Source organism: Nicrophorus vespilloides, unplaced genomic scaffold, assembly GCF_001412225.1.
Source record: "Nicrophorus vespilloides isolate i.1.1-1 unplaced genomic scaffold, Nicve_v1.0, whole genome shotgun sequence".
Lineage (NCBI taxonomy): Eukaryota > Metazoa > Arthropoda > Insecta > Coleoptera > Silphidae > Nicrophorus > Nicrophorus vespilloides.
The window spans coordinates 349,694-366,961 of record NW_017100084.1 but is presented as its reverse complement, the minus strand read 5'-3'; the positions used below and the strand labels follow the sequence as shown (position 1 = coordinate 366,961).

At 37.7% G+C, this 17,268-nt stretch overlaps 3 protein-coding genes across 6 annotated transcripts; 2 read left to right on the top strand and 1 right to left on the bottom strand.

The window, feature by feature from the left end:
• Positions 1-411: 411 nt before the first annotated feature.
• Positions 412-2,972, top strand: LOC108567090 (ubiquilin-1). 2 transcript variants are annotated; one of them, XM_017927343.1, is made up of 5 exons: positions 412-572; positions 670-823; positions 887-1,070; positions 1,130-2,211; positions 2,270-2,972. In XM_017927343.1, exons 2-5 carry the CDS (start codon positions 674-676, stop codon positions 2,468-2,470), a joined length of 1,617 nt encoding a protein of 538 aa, XP_017782832.1. In that variant the 5' UTR covers positions 412-572; positions 670-673; the 3' UTR covers positions 2,471-2,972. The 2 variants fall into 2 exon arrangements, with proteins under 2 accessions (XP_017782832.1, XP_017782833.1); XM_017927344.1 differs by having other exon boundaries at positions 656-823.
• A 330-nt stretch (positions 2,973-3,302) lies between these two features.
• On the top strand, positions 3,303-9,614 carry LOC108567091. Of its 2 annotated transcripts, XM_017927346.1 has the most exons (4): positions 4,482-4,708; positions 4,759-5,010; positions 8,657-8,742; positions 8,864-9,612. In XM_017927346.1, exons 1-4 carry the CDS (start codon positions 4,569-4,571, stop codon positions 9,352-9,354), a joined length of 969 nt encoding a protein of 322 aa, XP_017782835.1. In that variant the 5' UTR covers positions 4,482-4,568; the 3' UTR covers positions 9,355-9,612. The 2 variants fall into 2 exon arrangements, with proteins under 2 accessions (XP_017782834.1, XP_017782835.1); XM_017927345.1 differs by having other exon boundaries at positions 3,303-5,010; positions 8,864-9,614.
• Positions 9,615-10,631: 1,017 nt separating this feature from the next.
• On the bottom strand, positions 10,632-17,121 carry LOC108567085 (protein MON2 homolog). Of its 2 annotated transcripts, none has more exons than XM_017927334.1 (10): positions 16,735-17,121; positions 16,541-16,672; positions 16,299-16,481; positions 15,396-16,212; positions 15,196-15,340; positions 13,845-15,140; positions 13,619-13,781; positions 11,755-13,562; positions 11,169-11,251; positions 10,632-11,081 (listed from the first exon to the last, which is right to left on the bottom strand). In XM_017927334.1, the coding sequence occupies exons 1-10, from the start codon at positions 16,852-16,854 to the stop codon at positions 10,918-10,920; spliced, it is 4,911 nt and encodes a 1,636-aa protein (XP_017782823.1). In that variant the 5' UTR covers positions 16,855-17,121; the 3' UTR covers positions 10,632-10,917. The 2 variants fall into 2 exon arrangements, with proteins under 2 accessions (XP_017782823.1, XP_017782824.1); XM_017927335.1 differs by having other exon boundaries at positions 11,169-11,245.
• Positions 17,122-17,268: the final 147 nt, after the last annotated feature.

The window sequence follows — 17,268 nt, the reverse complement described above, 5'->3', positions numbered from 1 at the left end:
TACGAGGATAGCATTAACATGATGTAGGGGAAGTGCCAGAGAGGCAAAGACAATCATCATCGAAGAATAGTATAGTTATACAGGTCCTGCATGCTGGGGAAGAACGGAAGAAGTTTTAGTGCGGTAAAAATCCCACAGTACCACGACTACATCCGTAGTCCCTATGTAAGGTTTCCTCACATCTACAAAAGAAAAAAATAGAAAGTACAACATATACATTATTTATACTTTCATTCTGAATTTGTATAAACAATTTGGTAATATTAATATACAAATTCAAAGGATTCCAAGTAATATTATTTGACGATATAGTGGTAGAAAACTGGTGGATCAGACATGGTTGTTGAGTTGTATAATCAGGAAATGCATTATGTGTGAGGAACGATGGCAACAGTGCATTCATATATGACAAAGAAGTTTTGATTGTGGCAACTTCATGTCAGTATAATAGTGTTCTAAATGCGAACGTAATATTATGTTGTGATTGAATAGACCTGTACTCACTTGTACTGGAAGTAGTTGAAATTTGTTTGACTGTGACGCTCCTACATAGTAAACGCGCCTCACTCAAGGTAAGACAATTATCATTTTGTACTTTTCCCATGTACTGTATGCAAATCGGCGGGACTAGCTTGCGAAAAAAAAACTAACTTAGTCATTCCCCTATAGTAACATGGCGGACGAAAAGCAGAAACCTGAAACTGAAAAACAAGAGGTCCCAGCTAAAGAGGAGACAACTGTTGTCAAGAAGATCTCTGTGACTGTGAAAACGCCCACAGAGAAAGAGGTCTTCCAGATTGATGAGAAGGCTACAGTGTTGGAGGTGAGTGCACCCACTGGAAACCCTAATTAAGGACTACCCCCATAATTATCCAATTGATTACAGTTCAAAGCATTGGTTTCTGCAAAATTTGGTGCTGATGTTGAGCAGTTATGCTTGATCTTTGCTGGCAGAATACTGAAGGATCCAGAGACTCTGCAGTCCCAAAACATTAAAGATGGTTTGACTATCCATCTGGTTATCAAAGCTGCAACTCGTCCAACTAGCACTGGTCCACAACGTGCACCTGGTAAATAAGCATACAACATAATAACCATTGTAACAACTAGTATTGATTTATAATTTCAGCTGATGTTAATGCTACACCATTCAATCTGGGTAGCATTGGTGGTCTGGCTGGACTTGAATCCCTGGGAATGAGTTCTCCAAACTTCACAGATTTGCAGAACCGCTTACAGTCTGAAATCTTAGGTGACCCAGATCTATTAAGGCAGATCCTTGATAATCCTCTTGTACAGAGATTAATGAGTGATCCAGATAATATGAGAACTCTTATCTCAAGCAATCCACAGATGCAGGAATTGATGGAAAGGAACCCTGAAATTAATCACATGCTAAACAATCCTGGATTGCTTAGACAAACAATGGAGTTGGCGCGTAATCCGTCAATGTTCCAGGAACTTATCAGGAGTAATGATCGTGCCATTAGCAACCTGGAGAGCATTCCAGGCGGCTACAACGCGTTGCAAAGGATGTACAGGGACATCCAGGAGCCTATGCTGAACGCAACTATTGATCAGTTCAGCAGAAATCCGTTTGCTGGTCTTATGAACTCTACAACTGGAGCTAATCCGCAACAAGGGACGGAAAACCGTGAACCTCTACCAAATCCATGGTCCAGCAGACAATCTTCTGCTCCGGAAACAACTCCCGCTAGCCGTCCGGCTGCTGGTGTTTTGAATAATGCACCCATGCGTAGTTTGATTCAGCAAATGTCTGAAAATCCGAGATTGATTTCTAATATGCTCCAGGCACCTTACACACAGTCTTTGATGCAAGCTGCAGCTGCCGATCCCAATATCGCAAACTTGCTTGTCACCGAAAATCCGCTTTACAGTGGTAATTCGATGTACCAAGAGCAAATGCGTTCAATGATTCCTACATTGACACAGCAAATGCAGAACCCCGAAATTCAGAACTTAATGACGAATCCTGACGCTCTTAACGCGATCATGCAAATTCAACAAGCCATGGAAACCCTTCGCACTGCTGCTCCAAATTTGGTCAACACGTTGGGAACTCCGGCTGCTGGAACTGTGCCGCCGCCGCCACCTCCTGCTACAACAACTGGCAATACCACGTCTAGTACAACCACCACAAGTTCTACGACTACAAGCACACCTGCTTTCAACAACGCTTCATTCTCTGAGGTAAAATTACTTCCCACTTGAAATAATTTTTGATAGTCATCGAGTTTTCATATTTTAGTTCATGGCACGGATGGTAGCCGGAATGGGACAGGACAACACACTTCCACCCGAAACCAGGTACCAAGCTGAGCTTGAACAACTCTCTGCTATGGGATTTGTAAACAGGGAGGCCAATCTGCAAGCTTTGATTGCCACATTTGGCGACATAAACGCTGCAGTCGAGAGGCTCTTGGCCCTCGGTCAGCTCTCCATGAGCTAACCATCTTCTCCCCGCTCGTAAAATCTACGCAATATACACTTTCTATTTAAAAGGGGTGGTAGATATAACAAAATGAATAAAAAAACCGTAAGTTTGTGTTGATTTCCGTTTGCGTTGCTCCTGTGCAAACCAGAATGTAACTTTATTTCCTAAGACAAAATTTCTTCGTCTTGATTGAAACTACAGTATGTTTTGAAAGTATATAAAAAAAAATTAATGAAAAATCGAGCCAAAAAATATATGAATGTTTCGTTGTTCTTATCCAAATACCCGCGATTAGTGCATCCTCGTATGTGTGTATGATGTATCTTATATAATATGCATATATAATAGTTGTACGCGGCCCGTTTGAGTATAACGCTATATATTTCTATATCCCATAATAAATATTTTATCAAGGTGTTGTGGGTGAATGATTAGAGAGATTTGTAAACTATGACTACTACAGATGGCGTAATCTAAGAATAGTCACTATAACTCTTCTCTAAAGAAAAATATGAATTTGTTTATGCCCATTTTAAGGTTTATTTGTATATATATTTTTTGTTGTGTGTTATATGATATTGATATATAGTAGGCACTGAATTTTATTTCTTTTAAAGTTATTTTAACAAACAAAAAAAAAACAAATTAATTGAAAAGATGCATTACAACCAGAAGTAATAGCGATCTTTGTAATAACTGTTATCGATGTGTTTTAAGTTAATTTATACATATGATATGTAGCATTCCACCTTAAAATAAATAATAAAAATAAAAACAAACGCATTCTCCTGGAATTTCGTCTGAACTGTGCGTATGTTTGAGTGTGGCTGTGCGCGCTTTAATTACAAAAAAAAAACAGTGTGATGGTCGAGTGGGTACCATACCACCAGTAGGTACTGGTGGGTACTCGAGCGAGTAGTGGGAACCAGTAATGGTTCTTGAAGTAGTCCATTGGGCGCGCTGGAATCGGTAGATCGACTACGCGTTGCCCTCGTACTCGCCGTTACAAAAATGTGAGTAAATTTGTCGGTTTAGTAACGAGTGTTCTACTCAGGTCGTACCTAAACAGCAGTGCGTACGCACACTCTTGACCGAAAGTGTCGTGCTTTTAATGTTTCTGGTACCGTCAGTGCGGTGGTAGGGGTGCTTATCTGTGATGAGGTGACAAGTTGGTTCCAAGTGCAAACTGCTAAAATCTGTTTGAACGGAATTGTGTACATCAGCCACGTATCATATTTATCTCTACCTGCTCAGGTAAACAAACTCCCTGGGAACCAGCGGTTTTACGACCGCTTATATATATATATATGTATAATATATATGTGTGTATCCCATAGCGCATTGCCGATCAAATCTATCATCTCAACAGGGAGAAAAGTATAGAAATAAATAGAAAATACCTTTAAATATTTGATCCCTGACATATCCCATACGCTAATACAAAATAATCATGATCGTTCACTCCCATTGACGGAATTGAAACCGAAATCCGAGTCCGGCGATGAGGACGTCGCGTTTCTGTAATGTATGTGTGTACTTTCGTTATTCCCGCCTCTGAGAAGGATAATCACCTTGGCGATGGTTGGAATATTCGAAAACAGGTGCTCGAATCTTTACGGCAGTTGTAGCCGTACTCACTAAACCCCAAAGCCGCGTTTCTTGTGCTCCCCAGTTATCCCAATTTTATGTTTAAAGGCGATCCTCTTATTCCTCTACTTCCAGGTCGCGACAGTTCAATTCCGTGGATCTCGATGAGAAAAAGAGGCAGAAGATGATTGCGCCTAGGGGTGGCGGACATGCGACGCCGAAGATTCCTCGCTAACTAACAAACATGTATGGGGCTAAATATGTATAAGGAATATGTAACTGATACGAATCATCGGTACAAATGTATTTACTGTAACAGTGGCGTGCAAATGCATGTAATAAATTGGCGTGGAGATGCTGAAGCACATGTTGAATGCCAATGGAGGGGTCGGTGGTACTCGCGGTTCTCGACCAGATAGTTCAATGGTGATGGAACCGCGGCACGAGCAATCGTCGCACAGGTACCGAATGCCCGCTGCCGCTAATAACATGTCATCCATACGGCAACAACAGCAGTACCCATTGAATGTGTCCCAGTTGCCGCAGAGCCTGCTGGACACCTCCAAGCACTCGGTGTACGCCAAGGCTGCGGCGAACGGTGGCCTCAACATCTCTAGGCCTCGTCCTCAGGGCCCCGTCAACAAGTTTATTGCAAAGTCTAAGCAAGTAGGCGTCAAGGAAATGTTAGTTAGTTTGGGATTACTATGTTTAGTTAGTTTGCTTCTAGCCTTGTTGTCTCTAATATTTCTCTTGAAAATATCACCAGTTACTGCTAGCGATATACGGGAGCTGTTGCGGGCCGAACAACTAACTGTAATTACCGCCGAAGAATACGTTGTCGTATACGAAGTCACCTTAGCACTCTGTGCTCTGACACTCTCGCTCAATCTCTGCTGCCTTTTGGTGTGCGCCATTCAATTCCTATTCGCCGTCAAGCTCGTCAAAAGCCCGCACGGCGGAAACGATAGGTAAATACATCAATCAATGTACCACCAACCAAACTACTTTTCATACCATTTACCAACCCATCCAGTACCTGCCAGCCCACCCACACCTACCTACATACCTTTTTGGTACGCTCTCTCGCTCCGAAAATCTAAACAAAACCATATGCATTACCAAACTAACTATGTAAATTATCAAAACGTGTCAATATACTACCAAAACGATAATCAACTACAAGTGTGAATGAAAAGTCAATATTTTAAGTGCCCAAGTTCATACGTTATCACAAACATAACATTGTGAGACCATAAATTAATACATCATATATAGACCAACAGTAACAATTTATGATTATTTCCAAATCTTATATTTCAAATATTTAAATGGTTAAAATATATTCATTTATTATATAAAACCAAGAAAACCAATTAAAATCAAGAACATTGATATTTATCACCAAATACTAAATATATATTCGGGGCAGTTAAATTTAAGTACTCCAGTCTAATAAAATAAACATTTCAATAAGACCAGTTCAATAATGGTTTATTAAAGAATGTGGAAATACACTTGAGATACATTTTGAAGTGTATATAGTTTTCAATCATCAATTTTTATATATAAATAATTATTTTCTATTGACTTTGAACATACGTTTATGAATATAGAGAAAATTCGATTACATTTGCTAAAAAATATTTTTTCGAAAATATTGAAGCAGTAGAAATTTTAGTATGAAACAAATAAAAATATTGCAATATTTATGGAATCAGTTAATTTCCGTTGAATAACAGAAAAAAGGAGTGTTTTGTGAGTGAAGCTGCAGTACTATTAAAAATATTTGTCTGTTAATTTTGTGGAACAGAAAGTTGTGTATTTATTATAATAGCAATTAAAAATATTGTAATATTTTGGAATCGGTTATTGCCCGTTGACAGCTCGTGCCCAGCTCAAAAGTAATGACCGATGGCCGGCTAAATGAAATACGTGCACCTGCATTGAAATACCAAAAGAAAAAACGAGTTGCGAGCTGTGTGTGCACTGCACACCGCTTGCTGCTGCGCCTCGGAGCGCGACGGATAACATCTAAATGGGTGCCATCCAGTGAATCCAGAGCTCGTCTTTATTATCTGCCATGGCAGGTGCACACTTATTCATGTTTTATACCTAGCCAACAGCCGAGTGAAAACCGTTACCATCATCAACGCCCTAATCGTTACACCTTGCGTAACGTTTCTCTTCGCGCATGCTATTGTTGCTCGCTCATTCAGTTCTTAATTAGAATACAAAAAAACAACAACAACATGAATATTAATGCAACTTTGACTAATTTGAATTGAATCGAACGGTATTCATAATTATTGCAGCTCGATCGAATTCATCCAAGACCGAATTAAAAATGCAATTATTAGCACTACATGGATAGAAGTGAATAAATATGTAAATCAATATGTTGTGTAACATGATTCAATTCTGTTTTTTTTTTTAATTTTAGAATTTAATTAATTCTTTTTGTTTTATTTAGTTTTTTTTTTATCTTATGGAATAACAGTGAGTGTGAACAACGTCTGTGGGTAGTGCAGAATGTGGTACCATTATAGACATACTAATATCAAAATTTATTGTAAGTTGATTCATTTAAAAATATGCGAAATGATTGGATGTGTGCAATTGCAACGTTACAAACCTACTTCGGACTATAATAAAAATAAACATCAACTGAAGTTTCAGAACAACATAACTACTTACATGAATAACCACTACAATTTGGTATAAATAGGGTGGTATTTTAGTAGAACAACTAAATATTTACAGGACAAACATATCTTAAGTCATAGAAGTCGTTGTCCAATTTAAAGAAAAACCTTTTGTGTCTCGTGACTTCAGCGATGCAGTTCAGTAAAGCTTTTAACCATTAGGAAATTATACAACGCTAAAATAGATTCATTGCAGTTACACATCATTAAAATCTCGAAAATTTTCGGACTGAAAAAGTTACATTTTAAATAATTTTGTTGTCACTGAAATGCCAAGTTTCTTCTATACAATTAAGTAATCAAAATCTTCATAAAATAAAAAGATTCAAAAAAAAAAATATTTCCAATATTACATAACAACAATGTTAATATTATTTTTTTGTATACAAATTTGTATGCGTATATTGATATTAATTGGGACAACGAAAATATATTTTAATTCATTTAGTTTTCTTGAGAAGTAGCATTTGGTGTTCTTATGTATAACATTATTATGTTAAAAAAATATTCTAATTATTTGTCTCTGATCACAATGAAGTATACAAAAATGGGATTGTGATAAATTTTAATGCTTCAACAATAAATCTACGATATAATTGAGGTCACAGATTATAAAACAGTAAAAAAAAAAACTAAATAACAACGGAAGGTCATAAAGACATATATTCTTTACATGCTTAGAAAAATTATATAATATGGTGTTATAAAAAAAATTAAGTCCACAAATTGTAAATTAAATCGATATGTTGTGTGATTGTGTTAACACTTGTAAATCGTCTCTTTTTGACTAGAGTGTAATTTTATTTATCCTGAGTTGGCAAAGAGTACAGATAATTCATCCAAATTCTATTTTAGATACACTTCGGTTAACTATCAACCAGAGACGCCAAATTGTGTTTCGATATAAAATATTTATTGAGTATATATTAAACAAAACGTATATAAAAACAAAACTAAAGTAAAGTAAAGGTATAAAAAATAAGATTTTTGCAAGAATTATAAGAGCATACCATATATCGACGTCTGGCTTCCCACTTAAATTCTGAACATATCTGGCCAACCTTTGACCGCTTTACTGCAATGTTATAGTGAGACCACGGCAGAAATGGTTCAACTGTTGTAAACGAATCAAATAAAAGCAATTTATTTGTAAATTTAATATGGTTTATTTTCTACATTCAAAGTTTATTTTTATGAATAATTTAATTAACTTAACTTAATCAAAATTTGTTTTTCTTAATTATTCGATATTAGATTGAATTCAAGTATGGATATCTAACAATTTGTATGCTTATTATTAATTAATTAATCAAATATCAATTAGAAAAATTTGGTAGAAACTTAATGGTTTAACGGAAGGCCATTTAATTTGAATGACAAAAAGTTTCAATTTCAGTAAAATATTCAGTTTCAGTAAACATTGATAAGCTTTAAACAAATATTCACAAATTTCATCTGACGATAAGTAGTTGAATTTTCATCTGCAGTAGTATTTCAATATTTAATCTTAGCACATTATGACAATAATATTTCTGGTAAGTCAAACATTCAGTTTCAGTAAACATTGATAAACTTTGAACAAATATTCACAAATCTCATCTGACGATAAGTTGTTGAATTTTCTTATGCATTAGTATATCAATATTTGTATAGTAGATATGGAAAGTAAAATTACCAAATATATATGTTATTATACAATAAATTTTGATACTGATGAATTGAAAATGATTTAGTGTGAATTAGAATTTATCTATAAATTAATTATGAACTATGTAAAAATTTGAAATGTGTTTGGTATGAGTATGGTTTTGTTGTAGTTTTCAGCTGTTCCAAAAACAAATAAACAAACCAAAAATGAAATGTGACTGTGCTACTAATGTGTTGTTAGATTCATGGAAGTTGTACTTTTTAGAACCAACAAGTATTTACAGAAGTCGTCCGTGAGCCGGGTGTGTGCGGTCGGAGGGTTCTTTATTTCCATACCTGTGTTCTTAACTGGTGCGTATTGAAGACCCGAAAGGTTTTTTTCTCGCCGCAGCTAGCTAGAAAGATAGACGTGGGGGGGCGGGCAGAGAACACGAGTACTAACTAAAGGGGGTGACCCCTAATCATTTTCCAGGTATAATCCTGTACACGTTCATACAGTTCCACTCTACACCAGCCATCGTGACCAGCGTGTTCATCGGGTTGGGCATCGTCTTCTGCGGATGCGCTATGGTCCACAATGTGTTCATTTGGCAGAGGGAGAAGACGAACGCCGTGAAGGAGCTGGCCTTGCAGCAAGAGCATTCCGTCCACAACTCCTTCCATAACATCTCGGCGCCGGCGGCGGCCCTAAACCTGAACCAGTCGCACGTCAGCAACTACAGCGTGGGATTTCTGCATTCGACGGTCGCAGGATCACCGCCCGCCGCTGCCATCCTGGGCAACGGTCCGTGTCCTTACATCCTGAGGCCCTCGACGACGACTCCGCCGACGACCGACAACATGAAGTACTCGCATCCGCGCGAGGCTAGCGGCAGTGTCAGCCCTGGTATGCCCACAGCCACCCTGGACTTGAGTAGCGTCGCTACAACAAACTCCCCGCATGAATTATCAACCCTAGTGTGACCAAAACGTACACGTAATATTCCCTCCTCCAAACTTCGGTGGTTTTTTGTTTTGTTTACTCTGCGTATAAACAATTTGTTTTTTTTTTATTTTTTTTGTTTTGTTTTAACGTTTATTTCTCTTCTGTCACCCTTTTGTTATTGACACTACCCCTCCCCCATTAATTATTTAAATATTTATAAACAACAACGAAAAGAGAAATGAAACTCAAGTCATATTCTTGTCAAGGTTAATATACAAACTAATATTAACAAGTACAAAACATACAAATCTATCCAATACAGAATATTTGTATTTGTATTTATTTTCTTGCCAATATTAATTATTATTATTATATGTCCATATCATATATATTATATATATATACATCGCAACCTGTAAATAAAATTTTATAAGTAATTATGTTCTGTCCACGATCCTTCCTGTTGTCTAAATTATTATCAATTACTAAATCCGCCGATATTTCCTCCAGTGTAAACATCAGCAAATGTATTATCCGTTATATAAGACGCAGCAATACGCAACAGTACTAATTGTAGCTACACGAATTGGCTGATACTAAAAAAACTTACGTAATCATCTTTATAAAGGCAATTTCCTATAAAAAAAAATAAAATTGAAAATTTTTTACTAGTTAAATAAAAACATAATTGTCTGTAATGTTATAACAGTTTTACGGTCCACACGTTTTTAAATGAAGTAACACATTCAGTGCTAATATTAACTACTGTCTTAGCCATTTATTATTTGGTATAACTATACATGCTCTTAATTAAATAATTTCAATATATACAATAATGCAAACAAATATACCAAAATATTAAGAACTTATGACTGTACCATATCAATATGATGTTATATAATTAAAGGTCTGTTGAAAATGATATAATTCTAGATGTCACGTTCTTATATTAGATTTTGTCAGTACGTATTGTAATTTGCAAATGCTTATTTTGTGTTTTATTATAAAAAAATATATAAATTTGCAGGCGTTGTTGATAAAACTGAGAAAAATAAAATTCTTCGCCAAAATGTTAGCTTTGAGTCATGAAATACTGCATTTAATAGTACTTGTCTGAAGCGAAGCAGAGTACAATCCCGATGCCAATAATGGGATGTTTTATCTGAAACACACTGTAATAAATGGACAAAGCAGGTAACAGAAACGAGCCTCCCACAACATCAACAAAAATATAGAGATAGAAAGAGAATATAGAGATCAACAAAATAACTAAAAAGGAAAAGAAATCAGAGTAAAATGAAAAACCATCTATTCATTTAAATCTTTTAATAAATAAATCACATAAAACCTAACAAAATAATAATAATAAAATAAGTAATAAAAACGTAGTGATCTACTCGCACTATAACGAACGTTACATAGCTTCAATAACAATACACACTCCAAACTTATCACATTCATAAACAGAAAATAGAGAATATAATAATATATTGCTATATTAACTAACGCTAATAATATAGTATTAATATAATAAATCCGGAATGCCAACAGAACACTGTAACGAAGTAAGGGGGGTGGGAAATCATTTCGTCAACCAAACTCTAATTACCGTTCGAAAGCTTCGAATTTTGGTTCGGAGGTTGCAGTAGATCACAGAATTGGAGTAGAGCTTCTCGTAATGGCCTCGACACCTGCGTTGATGTTGTCGTCGTGCATTCCACTAAATATGGGTACAGCGAGATCAGTTGCTCCCAAGCAGCATCGTCTTTTCCAAAGAGGGTAGAGAAAGCAAATAATAAAGAAAAATAGACACATAAGTATAGAGAAGATACAACGTGTATGCTTTTATTACCTTTGTTGACCGTCGCTTTCTTCATCGAAATGATCACGGTTGTTATGGCTTTCAGGACGAACGATATTTCTGATAATCTGTACCTGACGCAAAGCAACGAATTAATAACTTTGATGAATATTATTTTTTCAATTAATCTGATTTTATATTCTTTTAACTTTTCTCCTAAATTATTTTAGTTTAATCATAATGTCAATGAATCATTAATATTTTTGTCCAACGTGAATTAAAAATGATATTAATTATTGCGAAACAACTTAAATCTTTGAGTTTGTTTAGAAAATTAAAACTTAAATACTTTAATCAAGAGTTGATGCTAGTTATATTGATTTTTTACTATTATTACTTGATAAAATGGCGAGACTAAATATATTGATTTTGTGGAATGGTTTCCATGGTATTTTCAACGCATAGCAACCAAATTTATTATGGGGTAATGAACCATAATAAAATCAGAGTTGTACAGTACAAGTGACATACAAAGTGCAAGAACTTAAACCAGAGATTGCTAAATGTTGTACGTCCATACTAATAATGTATTCATAGCTTATGAAGCTACGTTCGTGTAATGTTTATAAAGGTATACCTTGGAAGTGGGCATTTCCCGCTCTGCTTCTCATCGTCTATGTACTTCTTGAGGACCTCTTGGAACCTGTGTAGAAGTGCTGTCACAGCAAGCTTGCCGGCGATACCGTTGTCCGTGGCGTCAGTACCATTGAAAAGAGAAGACTGTGATTCCTCGTCGACCAAGGAAAACTGCAGGAGAGTTTCGAAACAGGTCTTCGCAAACTCTTCACGCAGCGTCAACTCCGTCTCAGAATCCATGTTGGCATTGGTCGCAGAATGGATGGAACCCCGGTTGAGCAACACGACGATTTTAAGGATAAACTCTCGAGGAATACTGCCAGAATATGGTAATACTTGAGAACGCATGATCTCGATTAATTGGCAATCAGTAGCCTCGTCTGAAACTATTTCATCCAATCCCCTATCTGCTGGAGCACACATCTTTGGGAACAGAAATTCATTCAGGGTAGTAGCAAGTTGGTCCCACATATCGTTCATAGTCGTGTTATTCAGATTTCTCGTCACCGGCAATCCAACTTTAAGCACATTGATGAAGCTATTCGCAGCCAGTTTCCACGTGCTGCTTGATGGACAACCGTATTTCAAGGACAACGGCACGTGCAGACTGGCTATAATATCTCTAAGAACGTTACTGTAAATGACTTCTTCATTGTCAGCTGTAGTCTCGTATAAAGCCACGGCGGACGTCAAGGCCTTTTCCCCGAAAGGAATATAATTCATTGTCAGCCAATCTGGAGACGCTCTCATCTCCTGCTTGGTACTCGTCGGAGGGTAGCAACTGAATTTAGAGAAGCTAAGGAGCTGCTTGAAAATACCGGGCAACATATTAAACTGATTCCTGGCCACGGCCTCCTTCTGCACTAGTTCCACAGCTTGTAATGAACCATCGTGCAAAGTAGTCAAGTTAAATTCGCTAGTAGTGGAAACCATGTATTGACTGCTCTCGCCGTAAACCGGTATGCTGACCGCATTGGTAAGAACGCGGCATAGGTTATCCAAATCGCTCACCTCGAAACCACTCTTAACATGTTGAAAAACACTTGGGAAGATTTGGACAAGTGCAGTGAGAAAAGACTGGCTCGGGAGGTACGCATCCTCACCGGGTACGTTTTCAATTAATGGCAACGTGATCTCCGTTCCGATCTTAACCCAGACGCGCCACGCTATTGCCCAAATGTCCTTATCCTCCACCGCGGCACCCTTGTTCTCCGCCGACGGGTTCTTGTTTAGGTACAAAATTTCCTGGAACGATTTCAATGCAGCAAAAGACACTTCGTTATTTTTAGCAAGTGCTGAATTCTCGATGAAGTTCAAAAGTACAGACCACGCACGCGGAAAATCACCCAACGCTTGCAGTAACTGCCTCTTTGTGTTAAAAACTCTCGCGACACCAGATAAAGTCAAAACCTGAGTCTCGGCCCATTGTTTCTGAGCAGTGTTCCTTGTATGGTGGATCAAAATGTTAGCTCCCGTATCAACCTTCTCACTGCTCGCCGACCGCGAATGCATATGCACCTTGTCCAACAAGGGGAACAATACTTGCCATAGAACGGCCTGCCAAGTTGAATGCTTAAGTAATGAACCATGCGCACTTATTGTCGAAAACAGTGTCTGACTTGCTGATTTCCTGACTGCAGGCCTAGTATCCACGCATAGATCTCCCAATCTACCATACAAACACATCCACAGCTTATCAAAATTGGGTACGTTCAATGTACCGGGGAATTCGGGGAACACATTCACATCTTCGCTAAATATTTGGCTCAACTTAGCTTGGTTCTGGTGAAAATAATCTGATATGTTCCACTAAAACGAGAAACACGAATTTAGAGATGACTTTGTATTGATTGTTTCAAACGTACCATCAGTCCTACGGCTGTCAAAGAAATATTCAATTCCTGCATCTGCGAACCAAACTTGGTCACAGTGTCAACGCATAAAGGCAGACATCGCCAAGGCATCACTGGCAAAAAATCGGTTATAACTAATTGAAGGCATTGAAAAGCAATGCGAATCAAATTCTCGCTGTTTTCAAAATAATGTAATTTAATAATTTATCAATTTGTTTGTATAAAGTCGTTTGCTTACCCATGATGATCAGATACAGCTCCGATGATACCTAATACTAATGGCCAGCCGTGGGATAAGGTCTCGCCGGCCACGTGTAAAATATCTAGAACGCACTCTAATTGTCTTTGGCGGACATCCCCGTGCGGTACTGAAGAGAGCTCAGCCAATGGACCTATCAAAAGCGTTTGCAACTTTTGATTCTCCCTTAGTGGAATCTCGTGCTTGAAGAGTAGCGCGGCTTTCACTAAATAGGTTATTGCTTCAACGCCCCATTCTCTCATCCTCATGTGCGGATGATGGCACACTTCGAGAAGGTGATTGGTCAAAGGTCTCCACAGCACCTCGATCCTATTCATATTCACAATCCCAGTCTCCAGAAGTTTCGCGACTGCGAAAAGCGACGGTTCGCGATTCGTGTAAGCTAATTCCATAGCCTCTTGTGATAACTTGCATAGGGCGTTTATGAGATGATGCAATGCGACATCATCCAAATACTGGCTGGATTCGAATAGTCTGCTTAACATTGTCGACAACACTGGGAGGTCGGACATCACATGCGTTGTGATAACATTATTGGTATCGATTATTCTACCGACTTTTAAGCTGCCACCGGTGGATGGTTTCAGTCCTAAGATCCAAACCAGATGTTGCAAAGTTGTAAGAACCAAATGCCATGAGGATCCTAGAATGCTACCATGACAATGCGCCAAATTCAACAGAGCCCGCATTGAATGCAAATTCTTCGCAGTTAACATAACCGGCCCTTGCTGAGCGCCGTTCGGTATCGTTGAGGTTGGCAAAGGTGTTCCTACAGCTACAATTTGCTGACGGTAATCCGTCTCAGCACACTGATTCAAGAACTGTGTGTTAATGTCATTGTGTGCTCTTAACGGAGCACCTGGAGTAACAGCGTTCAGAACTGTTAGGGCGTAATGTGGCGGTAATGACGATTTGCATATTGCTGTTATGAAAGCATCGCGAGGCGTTTGCAAATTCAGGTAGCCACATAAAGCTCCGTATGTCTGCATAGACTTCAATATGTTTTCTGTAATACCTTCGTCTGTGCTGGCTTCCATCAAAGGACTAAGCGCTGCCAGCAGACCGCACCAGCTCGAATTAATTAATTGGCAATGCAATTCAATATTGTCTTTATTGTCAGGCTTTCCATCGACCTTCTCATCAGTCTCATCAACTATTTGCTTATCAATACTAATTTGCAGAGATCTGATTATTTCTAATAAACATGCGTACGCGATAGAAATACCATAACCATCGGGAATCATAGGTGGCTCGATTTTGTCCAACATTTCCAAACTGAGCAAATGTTAATAATTAGTAATTTCAATTTAAAGATAGAAAGTTAACTTACTATAAAGATTTTGATTGTCCAGTCTGGAAATTTACAACTATTGGTAACATGATGCCTCTGGATAAAAATCCTGCTTGAGACGATAGTCCTTGCACAGGTTGTACTCCAGCTAAATATTGAGGTGCCTGACCCGGCGCCATAGGAACTGAAAAATGTCTACATTTAATACGGGATTTTTACAGAAAAGTGTTTGATATTACGTGTTCCTGCTTGTAGTTGCGCGGGCACAAACAGCGACTGCACATAAGCTCCTAGCGAATTTACGATGTCTTGAAAAATACTCGTTGTGTGTTTCTTTAAATCGTAGAACTCGCAAAAGGAATTCAACAGTTTCGGTTGTATGGTCATCTTATGTAACACCTCCAAGGCGAGCGCACGTTGCCAGCTAGGTTTATCGGGATCCAGAAACTTAACGATCAAAGACAGGAATATTTCGCATTCCGTAACCAACAGCACGTGATACTTTTGTATCAATATAGAAACTACTCGTAATAGCCTCATGCTAATAGGAAAATAAGGCTTGTCGAAAGGTGTCGCTTGCTGAACGCTTGCAGGTATCGTGCTACGGTATTTAATGTTTGGCGAGAACAGTTTGATGACCAACGCGCAAACACGCTCTTTCAGCAAAAAGCTAAACTCTGCGTTCTTGAAAAATACAACCGAGAATTGCGTGAGCACGGATTCCAATAGCTCCAGTCCGAACGTTCTTGTCATTTCTGTCATACCTTGCAACCAATAGGGTTGATCTGCATTGACCAGTTGAACTAAATCTTGAAACAACAGAAATGCGTCCGCAGCGCAAGCAGACAGACCTTTTGGCGGCACACCACTTGCGACTTTCAACTCCTCCAAGTTCACTTGCCTCGTTGCAGGAGGGTTCTCGCTCTTCGATAGGTACTCATCCTCAGCAACTACTCTCTCAAATACTAAAGACACTAATTGCCTTACAGTGGCACCAGCGGTATTTATCGTTGTCGAATTTTTCGCAAAATGCAATCGAAAACATAAAACTAACGTCTGAAAGAACAAATCAACTTTATGAAATTGCTTGTGTTTTTATTTTTATCACTCCAATTAAAAAAGGTGATGATAAGTCTACTTACCCTAGCCAATGTATCTCCATGAACCACAGAATTTGTAGTCAATAATAATGTAACTGATTGCAAAACTTTAACTTCCTCTATGCCAGCTTCCATTAACATCCAAAGTGTATCAGTTATATATCGGGCACCTTTTGAATCCACTACTTGCTGTGTAATTAATCTTTGCATAATTTGCAAACAGCACTGCATCAATAAAGCAATATCAGTATTGGATCTAGGCATTGTAATTAAGTTAAACTTACTCTGATAATTTTCATATCCTTTGACTCACATCCCTGGACCAAAGGATATATGATTTGATTGATTACATAATAAATGGGTGTTTGTGGGGCTGAGGTGGAACCCCTCAGTTTGACTATAGCTTCTTCACATGACTATAAACAGAATGTAATTGAAATGGGATTGTCCACAGTCCCAAGGGGAACATTAATATTACCTCTTTAATTTGTGGATACTTCTTCTTCGTTTCAAGTGACAAATTCTTAAAATCATTTTGTAGTATCTCAATGAAAGCTTGAGAGGATTCTGAACTAATACTTCCACTCTCAAAGGACATGTTTCTTACTGATTAAATCATTAAAATAAATACTAGAGCTTTTAAATTCAGATGAGCTGGCAGCTGTCAAAACCCTATTGTATTTGTTATTTTCTAGTGGATATACTATAGTTCTGGATTGGCTTTCTTATTGCAGGCACTGATCTATTCGTAGGCGATGTGCTATTACCATAATTCGGTTTTCCTCCTCTGTTTATTTGCTTCCTACTTCCGAAAACTAAAAACAACAACACCCTTTGAAAGTAAATTACAACTGAGTTTGACATTTAACATTTATATCAACTCGACTTGGGATTAAAGTAATCCTAGGTTTAATATAAATTTTAAATAAACCGAAATCTAATTTACAAATAAACTTACTTACCAATTAGTGAATCAGAGTTTTAATTTGTTATTGAAGAATATAGTCAAATT